At 37.5% G+C, this 16,470-nt stretch overlaps 1 protein-coding gene across 5 annotated transcripts in view; it reads right to left on the bottom strand.

The window, feature by feature from the left end:
• Positions 1–16,470, bottom strand: part of LOC309970022 (protein FAM228B) — a 42,409-nt gene that overhangs the window by 14,474 nt on the left and 11,465 nt on the right. For 4 of the 5 annotated variants that reach the window (XM_082852189.1, XM_082852188.1, XM_082852190.1 and 1 more), the window contains exons 3-7: positions 13,827–13,895; positions 12,133–12,324; positions 11,401–11,481; positions 8,149–8,236; positions 7,898–8,054 (exon numbers count right to left, since the gene is read on the bottom strand). In XM_082852189.1, the coding sequence (XP_082708315.1) occupies positions 7,898–8,054; positions 8,149–8,236; positions 11,401–11,481; positions 12,133–12,324; positions 13,827–13,895 (587 nt within the window). Of the gene's footprint in view, positions 1–7,891; positions 8,055–8,148; positions 8,237–11,400; positions 11,482–12,132; positions 12,325–13,826; positions 13,896–16,470 lie in introns of all 5 variants that reach the window. The other variant, XM_082852191.1, reaches the window with a different exon arrangement.

Raw genomic sequence — 16,470 nt, 5'->3', positions numbered from 1 at the left:
TCATGAGCAGTGTTAAGTCCTCAATAAATGAATCCTTTTCTGGGGTGGCTTCAGTTGTCTGAAACCAAGAGCCATTATCGTAACTAACACACCCAGTACACCTAGCATGCAAATAGCCACACAAAGAATTAATGGAGGGCTTCCCTGGTGGCGCAGTGGTTGAGAGTCCGCCTGCCGATGCAGGGGACACGGGTTCATGCCCCGGTCCGGGAAGATCCCACATGCTGCGGAGCAGCTAGGCCCGTGAGCCATGGCCACTGAGGCTCCGCAACGGGAGAGGCCACAACAGTGAGAGGCCCGCGTACCGCAAAAAAAAAAAAAAAAAAAAAGAATTAATGGAAAGGATCAGTCTGATCCTGATTTAGTCAGAATGAATATTCCTAGAGAATGTGGATTTTGAAATATGTTTTGAGTAAAAGAAATCGGTATGGCAAACATTTAGATTAGGGTATAAAGCACTACTAACAAGAGGGAAAAAAGGGTTTCCTGTGTTAATATATCTGAGAAGGACTAATGCAGTGGCCCATTTGTCTGCAGGAACATTCTTAGGCAAAGCTATCCTGGGGCAGAACCTTGAGATGAGAGTAAATACTAAGGGTACCAAACAATAATGAAAAGGTTGGATGAGAAGAGTATTATCGGATTAGACTTCTCAACTACCTCTCCTGCTCAGAGCAAACCAAAAGTAGGGACAGGAATGTCCTTAGTCAAGGAATCCAATGGCTTCCTCTCAGTTCTCTGTATTTGGCATAGTGCCTGATCCTTCTTGTCACCCTTTCCTCTCCTGATATCTGTGGCAAATCACAGACTGCTTCTTCTGTCTCCTTTTCTTCTTCCCACCTCCTAAACTTTATAGCACAACCTTTCATCTCAGTATTTTTCTTTTTCCCAGTATTCTCTCCTCAGCCTATCTAATCCATTCTTATGCTTTTACTCTCATTTCCAAAGTGAACAACTCTTTAATTTAGTTCTCCAACCTCAAATCCCCTTCTCTCTTGAGCTGTTGCCTCACTTTTCCAACAACCTGTAATACATCTTTACTTGAAAGGACTACCAGTATATAAAACTCAGTATGAACAAAACTGAACTCATCAATTGCATTTCTGAATCTGCTCCTCCTATGTTCCATCTTCTGCTGATAGCACCTCCAATCTTCCAGTGACCTAGATTTATATAGCAGGGTCTTTGGCCTCCCCCTCTCCCTGCTCATTACTTCATTAGTCCATGAAACAAGCACTTTATGCCACTCAATTACTATCCTCAAGGTAATTACAGTACATGTAAAGATATATATATATGAACAAAAAATATACTGTATATAGTAATGGCTGACTAGCAGCTCTGAGGCAGTGATCTTCAAGCAGTTTTGTTTATATGCTCCTTAAAAGAGTTTTGAAAAACCACATAACCCCTTGAACATTTTAAAGGTGACACCTATAATTTTTCATTGCAAGTTTAAATAAGTTTGTATCTTAATAGATTTTTTAAAATATCAAATATTCATTAAGATAAAATGAGTATTGGCCTTACAAGCAATGAAAATTTTAGGATACTATGTGATAAAATATATTTTAACCACCATATTAAATAAAGCACACTAAATCTGAAAACAATCACAAAAAACTGTTATCAGAGGATTGTAGCTATTATATTTTGAAATTCTGACAGTACCAGAAAACATTCCAGCTATATTTAAAAGAAGCATCAGGACTTCCCTCGTGGTGCAGTGGTTAAGAATCTGCCTGACGATGCAGGGGACACGGGTTCGAGTCCTGGTCTGGGAAGATCCCACATGCTGTAGAGCAACTAAGCCCGTGCGTCACAACTACTGAGCAACTAGAGAAAGCCTGCACGCAGCAATGAAGACCCAACGCAGCCAAAAATAAATATATATATATAAAATTTAAAAATAAATAAAATAAAAGAAGCATCACTAAATTATACAGCTTTAGCTACTCCAAATTCAAAGCAACCCAACACAGACCAAGTACCCTGATTCTGTAGCATGCCTTTAAATCAATCAATTAATCAGTTAACTAAAGTAAAATAAAATATATATGACAGGGAAATACAGAAAGACCTGTTGGTTAAGTTTTCTTGCTTCATCATTAAAGGAAGTCTCTCAAAAGCCAGTATTTTTATTTGTCCCTTTATTTGGTACCTTAAAATTTTTTATAACCAGGTTGAAAGATATGCCTCTCTTTTAAAAAGTGGGATAAGAAGTCATATGAATGCAGGCTTGTTCTCAGGCAGATCAACTTTTGGAAAGAGTACATATAGACTTCAGAATCTGGAAGTTGAGACCCTTAAGACTACCCATGCCTATGTACACCTTGGTGTCTTTACAAGCTGTTACTGTATATTTTGAAATTCACAATTTGAAATTCACTGCTTTGAGGGAATCCATTTACTTCAAACAACTAGACCCTGGATAGAATGTACCCTTTGAGGTGTCACTAGTCTTACAAGAGAAGGAGGGGGTCTTTAAGAAAAAAACACACACACAAATGTAGTAGACGCTAGGGGTGTGGGAACTTACGGCCATAATGGTGGGCAGCAAGGGCAGGTGGAATAACAGATAATAATCCCTGAGGGCAGATGCCAATAACAGAGCTAACAGAATACTGAGCCCTGTCTATGCCAGCTGTAAGGTGGGGACACTACACTTGAGACTGCCACACTGAGCCTAGACATTTGAAGGGAGCTGGTTAGGCCCAGGTTGATGGCATCCCAGCTACTGGCAGAGGCAGAAACAGAAGCAAATCATCTGTGTAGATAGAAAAGTTTCCCCAATTTAGGCCAATAGTACACCCAAAGATAAATTGAACTCACAAATAAAATTCACTAAGCATACGAGAAAGCAAACCATTATAAATGAGAATCAGCAGAGAAAAACAAAAGATTTATTAGCATCCCCCCAAAATACAGAATTTGGAATGATCAAATATAGAATGTAGAATGGCAATATATAAAATGTTTAAAGAAATAAATTATCCAATCACCAAGACTAGAAAACAAGAAGAGCCTATCAGGAATGAAGAAGCATATGGGGTGGGTAAGGGGAGAAAATTTCAGAAATTAACATTTTAATATTCAACACAGTAAAAAAAGAATAGTAAACTGGAAAATATATCCAAAGAAATTACCAAAGGTGATGGAAAATATGAAAGAGATATTAAAAGTATTAATATATAAGATATTTACATATGATATATACAAAGACTAATATTTAGTACAAGGGCTCAGATAAGCCAGTCTTCCCCAAACATACTAGCCTCCACGAGAGTGGAGCAATGTGATACACAGAGAAAAATCCAGAAAATCATCCAAAGAAAACATTTTCCTTACCATATTAGTCATCTCCAGAACCTTCCTGAGGAGGAAAATAAATACTGCAATTGGAACCTACCATGTGCCCATTATTAGCTCACTATAAAATCAATATTCTCAATATCATCACCTTCACATACAACCTGAGTTAAATCTGTCATGAACAGATTCCTGGTTTGGGTAGACCCTACCTAATTACTAGAGTTAGGCTTATGATTCTCAAAGACAATGAAAAAAAGTAGAAAGCCCATTCTTTCAGAATTCTGTCTTAAGGTTTATTTCTGGTTTATGTAACATTTACAGTGCCATTTATAGCAAATTTTTTTAAAAATAAGAAAATTATTAGAGTTCTGTTTCCACTTAAGGATGAATCAACACTGATTCACAAAATGTAACAGATGTACCACACTAATGCAAGATGTTAATAGAGGAAACTAAAGTGGGGAATGGGGAGGACAGAATATACAGAAATTCTCTTTCTGCTTAAATTTTTGATAAACTTAAAACTGCTCTTAAAAATAAAGCCTAGGGCTTCCCTTGTGGCACAGTGGTTGAGAGTCCGCCTGCCAATGCAGGGGACACGGGTTCGAGCCCTGGTCTGGGAAGATCCCACATGCTGCGGAGCGGCTGGGCCCGTGAGCCATGGCCGCTGAGGCTGCGCGTCCGGAGCCTCTGCTCCGCAACGGGAGAGGCCACAACAGTGAGAGGCCCGCGTACCGAAAAAATAAATAAATAAAAATAAAAAAATAAAATAAAGCCTAATAATTAAAAACAAAAGATATCAGCTAAAACTTTAATGAATGCTTAAAGGCCAAGTGTGGGCTAGCATGTCATTTTGGAATAGCTGGGGAGACCTCATACAAGAAGTGTTTACACTCATGAGCAAGCTCTTTTCCATGGGCCTGCACCAGGTGCTAACAAGAAAGACTGGGCACAGAGCAGAAAACCAGAGAAAACCCCCATCAGTGGCAAAGATATGCAGGAAGAGATTGACAGTGCTAGGTAAACAAGTGCCCTTCCCACTTTCCTGGATCCTTCCCCCTTACAAAGCAAAGCATTAAGCTGCTGGCGTAAGGGAAGCAAACTCTTTTTCTCCCAGGGTGATAAGCAAAGATCTAGGGCTTTTGGGAGAGGAGTAAAAGCAAACTCTATCTACCTCTGGAAGAGGGATGAGAAATCCTCTTATATCCAGGACAGACTTAAGGCTCTATTGTTACTAAGATAGGGATAGGAGTAAAAACCCTCTGTCCCAGGAGGAGGTGCAAGAAATTGCCTGTGCCCAGAATCCTATACTTAAACCCAGCAGAGGTATGCTACTATTGGAAGAGGGGCAGGAAACTACCATCCAAGAACAACCACAGACATAAGATAGTGTTTGGGTGCTACAGGGAGAAGAGAAAGGAACTCTAAGAAAACCCTACTCCTGAGGCTCAAGTATATAGGGCTTGCCTAAAACTGAGGCTAGGATAAAGAAAACAGAGAACATTCCTTTACCTCCCTCTTTGAGCCTACCAACAAGCAACAGCAGAATACTTCTGGCGGGGTCTCCCCTGGTGGTGCAGTGGTTAAGAATGCACCTGCCAATGCAGTGGACGCAGGTTCGAGCCCTGGTCTGGGAAGATCCCACATGCCGTGGCGCAACTAAGCCCGTGCGCCACAACCACTGAGCCTGTACTCTAGAGACCATGCTCCGCAACAAGAGAAGCCACCGTAACGAGAAGCCCATGCATCACGACAACGAGTAGCCCCCACTTGCTGCCAACTAGAGAAGGCCCGCGCGCAGCAACAAAGACCCAACACAGCCAAAAATAAATTAATTAATTAAAATAAATTAAAAAAAAAAAGAATACTTCTGGGATGAAGCAAGACCATGGAGACACCTCACTCCCTCCACCTCTGTGATGCAGCCTTGCAGGGATAGCCAAAAACTGAGGAGGGCACAGGAACACCTGAGAAAACCCCTCAGGTACCCCAGCCCCTACCCTAAGCACAAGGTAACAAAAGCCCACCACTAGAGGCATCTGAAGTCTGTGATGCATTGCAAGTAACAATAGCAATAATAATACCTAAACCCTGCTCAATTTCGGACTAGGTAAGCCCAATTCTCCACGCTAATGCCTGACAGAAGAAAAAGCATATTCATTTCTAGACATAAATATTCACTCTGTACTATTCTACCTGTAATGCCTAGCATTCAATTAAAACTTACAAGACATGCCAAAAAAAAGCAAGACAAAATATCCCACTGTCAAGAGATAAAGCAGTCAACAGAACCAGATTCAGAATGAACCTGAGCTGGAACTCTCAAATGAGGAACTTAAAATAACTATGATTAATATGTTAAAGAGTCTAGTGGAAAGATGAATAATATGAATGAGCAGATGGAGGATTTTAGGAAAAATTAAACCTATGTGAAAAAAATCAAATGGAAATACTAGAAATAAAAATCATCACATCTGAAATGGAGAATTCCTCTGATCGTCTCTTCAGTATGTAAGACAAAGCTGAGGAAAGGTTCATTTGATGGTGATCAATAGATGGGACACAGCTGAGGAGAGACTCAGTGAACTTAAAGATAGGTGGGTAGAAACTGTCCAACTGAAATACAAGAAGAAAAAATACATAAATAAATAAAAACAGAGTATCTAAGAACTAAGGGACAATATCAAGTGGTCTAACATACATAGAACTGGAGCCTCAGAAAGGAAAAAAAAAAAAGAAGAATAGAACTAAAAATAGAACTACCATATGACCTAGCATTTCCACTCCTGGGTATCCGAAAAAAACAAAAGCATCCCAATGTTCACAGCAGCAGTATTTACAATAGCCAAAATATACAGTCAACCTAAGTGTCCATCAACAGATCAATGAGTAAAGAAGATGTGATACACACACACACACACACACAAAACACACAATGGAATACTACTCAGCCTTGAAAAAAGAATGAAAATTTGCCATTTGCAACAACATGCATGGATTTGGAGGGTATTATGCTTAGTGAAATAAGTCAGACAAAGAAAGACAAATATGGTATGATATCACTTACAGGTGGAATCTAAAAACTAAAACAGGGGCTTCCTTGGTGGCGCAGTGGTTAAGAATCCGCCTGCCAATGCAGGGGACACAGGTTCAGGCCCTGGTCCAAGAAGATCCCACATGCTGCGGAGCAACTAAGCCCATGCGCCACAACTATGGAGCCTGTACTCTAGAGCCCACGAGCCACAACTACTGAGCCCACGTGCCACAACTACTGAAGCCCGTGCACCTAGAGCCTGTGCTCTGCAACAAGAGAAGCCACTACAATGAGAAGCCCAAGCACCGCAACGAAGAGTAGCCCCCACTCGCCGCAACTAGAGAAAGCCTGCGTGCAGCAACGAAGACCTGACCCAACACAGCCAAAAATAAATAACTTAATTAAAAAATAAATCAAACTAGTAACTATAACAACAACAAAAAGAACAGACTCACAGATACAGAGAACAAACTAGTGGTTACCAGTGGGGAGAGGAAAGGGGAAGGGGCAAGTTAGGAGTAGGAGAGTAAGAGGTAAAAACTACTATGTATAAAATAAATAAGCTGTAAGGATATTTTTGTTTAGCCAATATTTTATAATAACTATAAATGGAGTGTAACTTTTAAAAATTGTGAATCACTGCACTGTGTATCTGAAAAACTTATATAATATTGTACATCAACTATACTTAAGTTAAAAAAAACACGGGGGAGAGATAAACTGGGAGACTGGGATTGACATATACACACTACTATATATAAAATAGATAACTAATAAGAACCTACTGTATAGCACAGGGAACTCTTCTCAATACTCTGTAATAACCTATATGAGTAAAGAATCTAAAAGAAGAGTGGATATATATATATGTATAACTGATTCACTTTGCTACACAGCAGAAACTAACTTTTTTTTTTTTTTTTTTTTGCGGTACGCGGGCCTCTCACTGCTGTGGCCTCTCCCGTTGCGGAGCACAGGCTCCGGACGTGCAGGCTCAGCGGCCATGGCTCATGGGCCCAGCTGCTCTGTGGCATGTGGGATCTTCCCGGACCAGGGCACGAACCCATGTCCCCTGCAACGGCAGGCGGACTCTCAACCACTGCGCCACCAGGGAAGCCCTAACACAACATTTTAAATCAACTATACTCCAATAAATTTTTTTAAAAACCACACAGGAAGAATGAGGCATAAGAAATATCTGAAGTGATAACAGCCTAGAATTTCCCCCCAAATAATGAAAGACATCAAACCACAGATATAAGAATCTCAGTGAACCCTAAGTAGGATCAAACAAAAAGAAAGGGGAAAAAACACCTACACACATCATAGACTAGCTAATGAAAACCAAAGACAAAGAGAAAATCTTGAAAGTACCCAAGAAAAAAGAAACATCACATACAGAGGAACAAAGACAAGAATTACAGTAGACTTCTCATTGAAAAATGAAATAGTTTTTAAAAATCATAATTATGACAAAATATATATCGTTGTCTCAAGAAACAGTTTTCAAATTCGAAGAGGTTCCATAATTTCTATCATACTAACCATTACCTGCTCCTTTTACAAAATTCACTCTCTATGTAGTTTGTAGGCAGTTTAAGCCACTCATTTGGAGTCATAAAGTGCCTTGAATTAGAAATTCCTGGAAATCTGGAATGCAGTTTGGCCTTCTCAACCTCTTTAAATTCTTTCATTGTAAATATTCTGCCTGTAGGAAGATGAGCAACCTAAATTAGCATCCTTAAATGCAACTCCCATTGCTCTTGGGTTATGAAACCACATAACAATTAGAAACTAAGTACCAGTCTCACACTGAAGAAGAATTCTTTTTCCATTGTCTTTGTCATATTGTGCCTTTTTCAAAGGGTCACGAAATGGTGGGATGGTAACCTACAAGAAAAACACTTCTTTGAGGACTGGGTTCCAGCTCTTTTTCAGTCTATTCTAAGCATCCATGCCAAGCTCTTATGCCAGAATAACCAAGATTACAGCATCTACAAACTAACAGCAATCTAATTATTATATATATTTAACAAATTACAAAGAGATGGCAGCACTCCAATACATCTCCTAACAAGGCCCTTCAGCCAAAGAAGCATGGTTAGCTCTTGTTTTAATAGCCTTTTCAGATCACTGTGGATTTCTTTTTAGATATCAATACTATACCCAAACTCAACAAGTGGCAGCTTCTTAAAGGTCAGTTATGATGTAGAATCTGAAACCATATCAATGAATTATTCAAACTCTGCTACATTAAAATCCATTGGTCCATCTTGAACTTGAACTCTGAATGAATCTTTTATCCATATCATGAATTGGTTGTTTAGAGAAAATTAGATCACTGAGTTATGTGAGGTCTTCCAAATGTTAATACATTTCATTATACAATAATCACATTCATTAATATCATCACCAGTCTCATCAGTAAAGTCTTTGAGTATTTGAACACTGTCACACATGATGGTCAGTATGATATTTCAAAAATTCAAATTTTTGTTTGAAAGTTCACATTTTATCACTGGCAACAAATATTGTCAGCTGTTTTTCTTGAAGTGACAGACTCACTTCATTAATTTTCCAGAAAATGTCTACCAAACACCCAAGACTTAATAAACATAGTCTGTAAGTCATTCTTTCAAGTAAAAATGATGTTCCATGAAAAAAAATCAGCCAGTTCAGCTCACAATTCAAACAATCATACTGTATTTCAGTATGCAGAAATGTTCTTTGCATACCTCCCATTTCATCACAGAATATTAAAAAGATGTGTAGAAAAGTCCAAGACTTGGAGGGGAGGAATGAATTAGGAGTTTGGAATTAGCAGATACAAACTACTGCATAGAGTAAAACAGATAAACAACAAGGTCCTATTGTATAGCACAGAAAATTATATTCAATATCTTGTAATAAACTATAATGGAAAAGAATCTGAAAAACTAAAAACCCAAATCACCTTGCTGAACACTAGGAACTAACACTGTAAATCAACTATACTTCAATTAAAAAAGGGAGGAGTAAGACTTAATAAAATTAATAATTTTTTTACTGTTTGATCAAGGACATCAAGTGAAATTGAATTTTTTTTTTTTACTGTGAGTGCATGACAGTGAAGAATATGAGTACAGTACCAGTATAATTTGGTAACACTGACTTAAGTAGCTCTAAGGTACTAGCAGTTTTACCCAACACTGCTTTTGTACCATCAGTGCAAATGTCAACACAATGAAAAAGGCAAATAAAATTTGGCACTATTATGAAAAGTTTTGGCCTAATGGACCCCCTAGAAGGATTTTGGGCTGTCAAAGGTCTATGTACCTCACTTTGAGAACTGCTGCTATAACCTCAAAGTGCTCAGCTTACCTTAAGAGGTCACCTATCAGCTTCATTTAGAGCGGCAACATGGTGAAAGAACAGAATGGAATTCTGGTACCCAAAAGATCTGGTTTCAGGCTTCCCTAGTGGTGTAGTGGTTGAGAATCCGCCTGCCAATGCAGGGGACACAGGTTCGAACCCTGGTCCGGGAAGATCCCACATGCCGCAGAGCAACTAAGCCCATGTGCCACAACTACTGAGCCTGCACTCTGGAGCCCGCGAGCCACAACTACTGAAGCCCGCATGTCTAGAGCCCGTGCTTCGCGACAAGAGAAGCCACTGCAATGAGAAGCCCGCGCACCACGCCGAAGAGTAGCCCCTGCCGCAGCAAGAGAAAGCCCGCGCACAGCAACGAAGACCCAACACAGCCAAAAATTAAATAAATAAATTTTTAAAAAAAGATCTGATTTCAAATCCCAATTCTAACCCTTACCAGGTATGCTACTAGTTAGTATGTCTAAGGATATAACTCTAAACTCTCAGTTTAACTCTGACCTATAAAAATAGGGACAATAGCACATACACACACCCTAATTTGGGGAAAAACTTAAAAGACCTGCTTTGCCCTGCAACTACCAGCAGTTTAAAATGTCTATGATTCAAGGTAGGTTTTTTGTTTTATTTTCTTTAATAATATCCACTATTAGCAAAAGTGTGGAAAAAATAGATTCTCGGGAGGAGGTACAAATTTATATAACCATTCTGAAGGACAATTTCGTGATATGAATTAAAATCATGCATAATTTTTAACCCAGCAGTTCTACTTCTAGCAACTTACCCAACGGAAAAAATTAAGAAATAAATAGTTACAGGGATGTTCATCATAATGTCATTTATAACAACAATAGGTCAAAAACAATCTAGAGGTTCAAAATAAGGAATATGTTAAAAAAAAAAAAAAAGATGGTATAGCAAGATAGTATATGTGTTTAGAAACGTACCCGTACTCTGCTATTTACAGCTGTGTAACCTTGGACAAGTAACTTAACCCACCGTGCCTCACTTGCCTTATTTGTAAATTAGCAGTGAATGCTCAAATAAAGTGAAAAGAAATCTTAACATTTGGTTAAGCTCTCAATGCAAGTTAGCTATTAATAACAGAATACCATGTATTGATTACAATTGTATATTTACACTTACTGACAAAGAAAGAAAGCAAATCATAAACTACTGAGAAAAAAAAGATTTTGAAACCTAATGTGTGGTATGATCCCATTCTTGTTAAATAAAAATGTGTACATATACCTACCCATAGAAAGAAGTCTTTTTTTTTAATTGAAGTATAGTTGGTTTATAATTAGAAAGAAGTCTTGAAGAATATACAGAAAAATGTTCATGAGTTCATTCTGGGTAATGGAATTGTGAGTGGTCTCTTATTATTTATTTTAAAATTGATTTTCTCATTTACAGATCATAAAAATATATTACTTTTGTAACAAATTTAAAAGTCTGAAATTTTTTAACGTTATCTATCACCCAATTATTATACAATATTTTCAAATTTTACAGAGGTTTAATTTACTTTGGACTTTGGCTTTTTTGTTCCTTTCTAAGATATGGAGATGGGACATGATTCTTAAGATTTTACTGCATTCATTGGAAATCACTAAAGGACTACTTATATATTAGGACTGCTCAAAAAAACAAACCACATAATACCAAAGTTAAAATTAGAAATCTACCTTCAGAAAATTCGGGTCCTCTTTTTTCATGTAAAAAGGATCATATTCTTTTGGATCATAATGCTCTATAAATGCATTTCCCTATAGGAAGGAAATAAAACCACACATAAGAACAAGCAGTCCATAATTAATTTTGAGCATAACAGGACTCAAGAGTCAAACACACAGTTCCACTCTTATGCTTTGAAATGGCATCAATGACAGATGCAAAAGGGAAGGGAAGACCAAATTGGAAATTAAATTTAATGTATTTAAGTAAGAAATATTATAGTGATAGAAGGAATCTACTTAAAGGATGTTGGAACACTAAAAGATACAGGAATTTGTTTTTAGGTACTTAATATTCAAACATCTCAGATCTCTTAAAAATGCCAGGAGAACAGAAATATTTTATAGCTTTATAAATAATCAAGTTCCAGAATAAAAAACAAAAAATTCAAAAAAACATATATCTTGAACCTAGAGTCCAATTTTTTTAAATTGGTATATAAAATTAACAATTACATATGAGAAAGAAAGAAAAATTATACTAATGTACACATTTAAATTCAGACCTAACCCTTTCCCTCCATCCTTTCCACATGCCCTGGATTTAAGAATAGTATGTGCTATAACGGAGTACAGATTACACATATACAGAATTGGGAAGGGCAGGCTGTTTGGATGATTATAAATAAAGATAACTGTAGCTTTTAAAGCAACTGAAAAAAGTAATAAATGATCTCTTAGTACCTTTTTATTTACGTATTTTAAAAAAGCATCTAATTCCTCTTGTCTCCTTTTTATAATCTTCTTATGTGAAGCAACATTTTCTATAATTTTCTTCTGGAGAGGATCTGCCACATGATCAACCCATCTTTTATATAATATCTCTTTTTTTCTTGCATTTAAGAAGTCATGATGCTTTAAATATTTACCTAGTTCCTAGTAAACAGTGATAGGAAAGACAAATATATTATCTTAAAGTTTTCTTGTTCCAAATTTTAAACTTAATTTATATTCATAAGAATAACCCACAAAATCATCCATTAATTAAATCATTTGGTTGGCTTCTGTGTGACACACACAATACTGGAAACAAAGAATACATGAATAAATTAGACAACATGCCTGCTCTCCCTGGAAGACAGACAACAAAACAAATCTACAAAACAACAGGAGGAGGGACCATGTAGCAAGAGATATATGGGGTTCAAACAGATACTAGTATACCAGTGTTCACTGCATCACTACTCACAATAGCCAAAAGGTGGAAACAACTCCAGTGTTCATCAACAGATGAAGGTATAAACAAAATGTGGTATATACGTATAATGGAATATTATACAATCATAAAAAGGAGTGAAGTTCTGACACATGCTATAACATGGATGAACCTTAAAAGCAATATGCTAAGTGAAATATGACAGACACAAAAGGATAAATATTGTAGGATTCCACTTATATGAAATGTCTAGAATAGGCAAATTCATAGAGACAGAAAATAAATTAGATGTTACCAGAGGTTTGCGGAAGGAGAGCTGGGAAGTTACTACTTAATGACTACAAAGTTTTGGTTGGGGTGATGAAAAAGGTTTAGAAATACATAGTGGTTATGGTTGCTCAACAGATAAATGTAATTAATGTCACTGAATTGTACACTCAAAAATGGTTAAAAAGCAAATTTTATGTTATATATATTTTACAATAGAAAAATTAAATTTTTTAAAAGATTTCCAAATTGGTAGACATTTGGGATGGGCCTTAAAGAACAGAGTTATCTAGGAAGAGAAGGAACGACACAGAATGAGGAAGAAGAATATTCTATGGAGGGAATTCCCCGGCGGTTCAGTCATTAGGACTCCACACCTTCACTGCCGAGGGGCCAAGTTCAATCCCTGGTCAGGGAACTAAGATCCCACAAGCCGCACAGCACAGCCAGAAAAAAAAATAAGAATACCTAGTGACTCCACAGAAGCCCCACTAACACAAAGGAACAAGTGAGTAGGAGGAAACTCTTATAAGGTATCTATAAAAGAGTCCTCACAAAGTATAGGAAGAGAGGAACTAAATTAAAGCAATCTCAGAGCTCTTTTAAGTTCAATCCTAAAGGCTAATGAGTGTTTTAATTGTTTTCTATATTTTCTAAATTTTTTTTTTTTTTTTGGCCGTACGCGGGCCTCTCACTGTTGTGGTCTCTCCCGTTGTGGAGCATAGGCTCCAGACGCGCAGGCACAGTGGCCATGGCTCACGGGCCTAGCCGCTCCGCGGAATGTGGGATCCTCCCGGACCGGGGCACGAACCTGTGTCCCCTGCATCGGCAGGCAGACTCTCAACCACTGCGCCACCAGGGAAGCCCCCTAAAATTTTTATAATGACAATGTACTACATCTGAAATGGAAAAACAAAATTTAATTTTTGAGACACATTCTGCAGCCAATTCTTACCTTAATTATATAATTTTCTCTGTATAATATTGATTGAATAGCTGCATCAATATCTTCTTTAGCTAATGCCTAAAATGACAGAATGACATTTTGAAAATCAAATATTTGAAAATTAAATTATTAATACTACCTAGACTCATAATATTTTATGTGACATACATATCCCTGGAAAGTTCTCTATAAATCCAATTTTTCTACTTCAAATCATATCATCAGTACTTTTTAAAGAGGATTTGAATCTTTCTGCTCTCAGCTACAGTTCACTCTCGGGAAAAAATAACTCAGATCACAGACATTTTGAGTCCCAATATGGTCAAATGACTTCGCCCAGACACACATGGTAGGTAAAACCCATCTTTTTTCACATCCTATAAAGTGATACAATCAGGCCTCTATTTGAATTCATTTACTCTGAATGAATTCTATTTGAATTCATTTAGTCATTATAGCTATCAAATATTAATACTTTTTATGAACAAGCCACATTTTCAGTATTTTAAAGCAACACAATCTTCAGGAAATAGCTCATAAAATTAAATTTTTCCATTTTCATAACAAATTTTCCACAATTAAACATGTCAGAAAATGCAAGAGGTTGATTTCTAGCATACATGTGAATGTAATTAACATCACTGACTTACACACTTAAAAATAGTTAAAAAGAGTAAATTTTATGATATAATTTTTCCACAATGGAAAAAATGATTAATAATAAAAGAGTCCCAAAGTGGGCATTTGGGATGGGCCTTTGAAATCCTCTCATAATTACACAAAAATAAAATATTCTCAAATTAACTGTCATTGGAATTAGTTGTCTTCACTTCCACTACCCTTGTTTTCCAGAATAGATGAGTAAAATCTCAAAATCTAAGAACTAACCTTCCCCATTAACACACAAGGAAATTAAGGCTCAAGGGAGTTAAGCAACAACCAGAAGCCTAGAAAATCCTGCACTGAGCCCAGAATTCAAACTCAAATGTATCTAACTCTAAATTCATTTTCTTTGTCTTTCTGCCTCAGAGTTGCTATTCCTAGCAAATCTACTGCTGTCAAAACCAAGATGAGTACTGAAATATTAAAACCACCACCTGAAAACACTGGAGACTGACCCAGAGCAGGAAGAAACTAAAGGGTAGCCAACACTTGGAAAAAGAGAACAGCACTGGAAAAGTTTTCAGTTCTTTGTGGACTTTTGTCTAACAGCAGGCCTCAGTCATAGCTAAACAAGGTAGCTCAAATGCAGAAAGAAATACACAGTTTTACAGATTCAATAATTAGAAGACAGAGTTCAGGGCAACCACAGCAGCAGAAAAATGAAGAGGAGAAATACCTGAAAGGAGTAAGCCATAGACAGAATGCCACAAATTCTGCAGACCAAATCTCTGGCAGACCCTTGAACTACATAAGCACAAATCAGACTCCGTGGAGCCCAGCTAAAGCTAAAAAAGACTAAACAGTGATTTCACCTGCTGCCAACTGCAGGAGAGACAAAGTTCAGAGTTCGTGTTCAGCCAAGTTAACTGCCTGCTAAAACAAAAACTCAGTATTAATCACAGGAACATAACAGAATCCAGACCCTTTACAATGTATCTCTCATAACGTCCAAAATCACTAGACAAATAGGAAAACGTGACCCTTACACAGAAAGACAATCAACTGGAGACAAACTCTGAGATGGCCCATATGTTGGAATTAGCAGACAAGGATTCTAGGTCAACTATTATAGCTATGTTTAAGAAGTTATACGAAAATATGCTCATAATGAATGAATAGAAAACCTCAGCAGAAAAATAGAGACTGAAAAATAACCAAGTGGAAAATACAGTTCTTAAATTTAAAAAACAAACAAACTTAAATGGGCTTAACAGCAGATTGAACATGACATAAAAAGAGTCAGTGAACTTGAATTCAAATCATTAGAATTTATCCAATCTGGGAAACAGGAAGAAAAAAGACTGGAAAATGAATAGAGTTGTAGCAACTTATGAGACAACAGCAAAAGGTTCAACAAGTTGATAACTGGAGTCCTAGAAATGATAAATAAAAGAATGGAATAGGAGAAGAAAGAAAGTTAGGAAGGAAGATAGAATAAGAGGGAACAGATTTATCCTCCTACCTTAAAAAAAAAAAAGTTAAACAACAGTTCAAGACACTGGACATCAGGCTATGAAGGACAGTGGCCCCTGAGATACAGAACACAAGGTAAGCCTTAAAATAGCTCAATAGAGCCTGGAGAGAATTTCCAGACTGTGGCACAGAGAGGAGGAAATCAGGTGGAATCCACCTGTCTCCCTGAAATGAGCAGGGGAGCTGGGAGTCTGGGGAGGCCAGGGTAGCTACAGTTCATAGAGCACAGTACCAGAGGGAAGAAAGTCATACAGAGAAAGAGCTTTAGGGATCTGCAGAGAATTAGATCTGTAGAGGGCCCCCCTTGCGTCTTCAGGTGAATGCTGAACACTATATGCATGTGGGGAAACTACCCAAAGAAACACTGGGCAAAGAAGTACCTGATAGGATTAGGGGAACAATCCCTAGAGGTCACACAACCCCAGGAGTTATTCCTCTTAACATCAGCCAGGGTGACACACTTTATGGTGCATAAAACAGAGTTGAGTACTTAGAGGGGTTTTACAAAATAAGTACT

The sequence above is a fragment of the Leucopleurus acutus genome (assembly GCF_964270905.1).
Source record: "Leucopleurus acutus genome assembly, chromosome: 12".
NCBI classification, from domain to species: Eukaryota; Metazoa; Chordata; class Mammalia; order Artiodactyla; family Delphinidae; genus Leucopleurus; species Leucopleurus acutus.
This window is presented reverse-complemented; position numbering and strand designations above follow the sequence as displayed.